The sequence below is a fragment of the Mastomys coucha genome, unplaced genomic scaffold, assembly GCF_008632895.1.
Source record: "Mastomys coucha isolate ucsf_1 unplaced genomic scaffold, UCSF_Mcou_1 pScaffold23, whole genome shotgun sequence".
Classification (NCBI taxonomy): domain Eukaryota; kingdom Metazoa; phylum Chordata; class Mammalia; order Rodentia; family Muridae; genus Mastomys; species Mastomys coucha.
The window spans coordinates 34,059,339-34,063,538 of record NW_022196906.1 but is presented as its reverse complement, the minus strand read 5'-3'; the positions used below and the strand labels follow the sequence as shown (position 1 = coordinate 34,063,538).

The following is a 4,200-nucleotide window of genomic DNA, read 5'->3' as shown; positions in this document are numbered from 1 at the left end:
AACTCGTTTCAGACATGCCTATCGGCATCCACTGTCTTACACAGCTGTTGATCACATCTGTTTTTCAAATGGCCAGATAGGGTATAAAAGTATGAAATCTATTTGAGAGACCCTGTGAGAACTTGTTGGGTAAGGGGGGTAGGAGAGGGGGGTGCTAAGCCATTTGCTTGCTGCCACAGATGTGACACTGCATAGTACATGGAGAACCACACTGGCGCTTTCCCTTCCCCACAAGATTTCTCAAGAAATTTAAAAATACATATGTAAATGTGATTCAAATTATGCACTGTATATCATGGACCTGCCTGCTCTATAAGCAACTTAGTATTAGTGAACAATAAATTCATTGTGTGAGGTGCCTTGCAGGCTTAAAAATGTTAGGCTTGGCCACCGGTGGTGGTGCACACCTTTAATCCTAGCACTTGGGAGGCAGAGGCAGGCGGATTTATGAGTTCGAGGCCAGCCTGGTCTACAGAGTGAGTTCCAGGACATCCAGGGCTATACAGAGAAACCCTGTCTTGAAAAAAACAAACAAAAAAAAAGTTAGGCTTGATACAGACTCTGATGTAAATAGTGATTAATGGGGTGTAAAATAGCCCCAAATAGTTTAGTGCTTATCTCGGAACATTCTGCATCTCCACAAGGATAATGTGATGCTCTCTCATTGCCTGAATGAAGCCTGCCTTTAACAAAGATGAAGCATCAGAAATGTTCAGTTGGTATTTGCATGCTTACTCTAACAGGACATGCTGCCATCACTGTACATTGATTTGGGTTTGCCACATTGGTATAGGAAAGTTGAATAGAGACACTTGTTTCACAGAGGTGATAAACTTTGTCTTGCTTTCCCCTGTGGCCCGGCCCTAGCTTCTGTTTGCCACTGTCTCCAAACACTTAGAAAGTTAGTCGGACATCACTTACACAGCAACGTTAAAGTAGAAATGAGAACATGATGTAATATCGCCATCCATCCATCCTGAAAAGTGTTTCATTATGGGAAATGAAGGTGATATTAGGAAATAGTTTAGAGGAACAGCATTTTTAATCAAAAATCTTCCAATAGAAATAAAAAGAAAGGACATAATTTTAAAAATTCAGAGAGTGAGGTGTCCACTGATGTTTATCATATTGTTTTATCTTCCCATCAATATGTTCAAGATATCACACAGTAAAATTAGAAAAAAAAGTATTCTATACTGTTATAGAGTTAACAGTGCAGCAACTACTATTCATTTAAAGTTTTTATATTAATAACAAATATAGAGGAAATTATTTATCAGGTCAAGATTTAAAAACAGACATTTTTTTGAATCTTATCATTTCCATACACAGATGAATGATTGGACACACATAGCTGATTCCTTAGCAATGTCAGGTAGTACTGAAAGGTACAGATTGTCAAGTCATAGAGCCCAGGTTACACGACGTGATGGGATATGTGGTCTGGGTATGGAACCATCCTTTGAGGTCACGGAGTGCACGTGGACGATGCTCCGAGGCACTGCAGTTCGTGGCGGAAGTGAAACAACTTGGATTGTACTCGAAGTCAATTTTTGGTTTTTACTTTCTGTGTGGGGTATACAGAATTTCATGCATTCACATCTATTTGTGGTCTGTATGAAACAGAAGATACCTAGGGACAGAGAAGCAAGGGAGCAGGATTAGTGTACTATGCAGAGCTATAAGATCACTTCCTTCAAAATATTTAGAAGATTTCAACCACTGAGCTTTGTGAATACTTCCCAGCTTTGGTCAGAGGAAGTGGAATATACCCACAGTAACTTCAGTGATTCTCAGCTCCCTTGGGAGGGTTCATTCTGAGTGAAGGTGTGCTTCTTCCTGGCTTCCTTGGGGAACTACAATTTTTATAAAATCCTATAGCTTCCCAGGAGAAGAGGACCTTCTATCTTGGTGGGTCTCTCTGATATCAGCTACTGCTGATAGCTGTCTTGTAATTACATTGGCACCATATTGATTTCTTTGGATCCCTGGTACTCTCTTAACATAACCAAGCACCTCAGCCATTGTCATTCGTGGTGTCTTTCATGATTTATATCTGCCTTTAAGTTGGAAAGGCACTAAAAATACTGAAAAGGAGAAGATGAGTGCCCCCGGAGGCAGGCATAGTCTACCACATCCAATTCCAGCTTTCTGCTCCTAAGAACTCTACTTAGAGAGTTAGTCCAGGTGATTTTTCATCCTTTAAAGTACAGGCTTTGGTATCTTTTCTGATTCTCTCAATTTTGCTATTTCATGTTCCTCTCCCTGAATGTTGACTGACTCTTATTTCTCTTTAAGGACTCTGGGCTGAGCCGGGCAGTGGTGGCGCACGCCTTTAATCCCAGCACTAGGGAGACAGAGGCAGGCAGATTTCTGAGTTCAAGGCTAGCCTGGTCTACGAGTGAGTTCCAGGACACTCAGGGCTACGTGGAGAAACCCTGTCTCAAACAAAACAAAACAAAACAAAAACAAACAAACAAAAGGACTCTGGGGTGGGGAATATACTCACCACAGGTAAGAAAGAGGGCGATGGTTAAGTATACAGTAAAAACTATCCATCTGGTCTTGTAATTAACAAAGTACACATATTGACCTTTATTTAGTTTGTGGTGATACACAATGATCGCATAGAACAAAAGGCAACCTAGTGTCCAAAAAGAAAAGTTTTATTCTCAGGAAGTTTAAACTCATTAATCAAGTCTTCACTCCCATTCAACCTGTCTTGGCCAGCCCAGCTATTCCACAGAGTGATCCTAAGTTAGTGATAGGTCTAATTGAGAAACAACATGTACCATTGAACCAGAGAATTGGAAAGCTTAACTATTTAAAGATTGCAGACTAGAACCCACAAGCCCTTTGTGACTTCCATCTATACCAATGGAGCTAGGAAGTTACCTGCAAAGAAACTCAGGAAGCCAACAAAGAGATGCACAAATTTATTTTGAGAAATCATATAGGTGAACTGCAGACCTATGATCAAGTTTAGATAGATGGCAATGTTGAGAGTCATCATCATAATCCGTCTGATCACCTCTAGGCTCTCTGTTGGAAAGCAGAAGCTATATTGAGAGAAGGATATATATTTCTTCCAGACTCATGTCCACAACTGTCTAGGTCAAACTTTCATGAGGGTCAAAGAAAAAAAAAATCAGAATACAGAGGCTAGAAAAGGAGTAAAGAATAAAGAGGCAGTGTATTTGAGACAGAAAAACCGAACCAGCAGAAATTTAGTGTCTTTTCCAGTCTTTCTAACTCATAGGTCATTAAGTATTGTACTACCCCATCTGCTCCTAGGAAAGGAAAATCCATTTTCCTTTAGACCAGTCATTTTCTCTATACCCTTGTATGTCTACTTGTACTGGCTACCCTACTGCTACTGATTAGGTTTATCAAAAGTCCAGTGCTTAAGCAGAGGTGGTGGCTCATGCCTTTAATCCCAGTACTTGGGGAGCTAGAGGCAAATGGATATCTGTGAGTCTGAGGCCAACCTGGTCTAGAGTAAGTTCCAGGATAGCTAGAGCCACACAGAGAAACCCTGTCTTGAAAAGACAAATAAAAACAAAACAAAACAAAAACCTCCAAACCAAACCAACCAACGAAAAAACCAAACCAAACCAACCAATCCGTGCTTAAACCAGTGAGACCCCAATCTTTTCTCCCAAGCATCTACATGGTAAAATTTTACAGCAAGTGGCTTACAATTGCCTGAGAAAGATGCTCCCAGGAATAATGGGTAAGTTGATCAGATCAGCCAAGGAAAATTTCTTTTCTACCCACCACTTTCCATAACATAGTTCTGACCTTCAGGCCAAAAAGGAGGGCAGCATCCCAGCCATGGACTGTGAGTAGTTTTATCCTTTCTCACTTTGGGAATCAATTCCACCCAGTTTTCCATGATGAGTCCTACTATCAACAGAAGTATGGCACCAGAGGAAAAGAATATGTTGGCAGCCTGGATACTTCTGTTTGGGATGTGCATCATTGTGGATAAAAATTTCTGCCAGAGACTATCACCAGTGTTTTACATGTCTTTGATTTGATCAGTCAGAAGATGCAGGATGAATTCCGGATGTTCACTGACTGCAGAGATGTTGGCAGAGACATCAGTAGAGGCAGAAGCTAAAGTTATTTGAAGAACAGAAAAGATAACTTCCTCCCTTTACCATTCTTATATAAAGGGCAGACTGTTGTCAGAGCAAC

General features: G+C 40.6%; 1 protein-coding gene across 2 annotated transcripts; it reads right to left on the bottom strand.

The window, feature by feature from the left end:
- Positions 1-1,116: 1,116 nt before the first annotated feature.
- Tmem225 (transmembrane protein 225) lies at positions 1,117-4,200 on the bottom strand. Of its 2 annotated transcripts, XM_031344137.1 has the most exons (4): positions 3,802-4,200; positions 2,896-3,042; positions 2,510-2,644; positions 1,117-1,633 (listed from the first exon to the last, which is right to left on the bottom strand). In XM_031344137.1, the coding sequence occupies exons 1-4, from the start codon at positions 3,980-3,982 to the stop codon at positions 1,404-1,406; spliced, it is 693 nt and encodes a 230-aa protein (XP_031199997.1). In that variant the 5' UTR covers positions 3,983-4,200; the 3' UTR covers positions 1,117-1,403. The 2 variants fall into 2 exon arrangements, with proteins under 2 accessions (XP_031199997.1, XP_031199998.1); XM_031344138.1 differs by lacking the exon at positions 2,510-2,644.

Coding starts and splice junctions, on each gene's coding strand:
- Tmem225 (XM_031344137.1), bottom strand. CDS start 3,982: ATGATGCACATCCCAAACAGAAGTATCCAGGCTGCCAACATATTCTTT. Junction 3,043..3,801: donor CCCTCCTTTTTGGCCTGAAG/GTCAGAACTATG, acceptor GCTTTCCAACAG/AGAGCCTAGAGGTGATCAGA. Junction 2,645..2,895: donor CTTCCTGAGTTTCTTTGCAG/GTAACTTCCTAG, acceptor TTTGGACACTAG/GTTGCCTTTTGTTCTATGCG.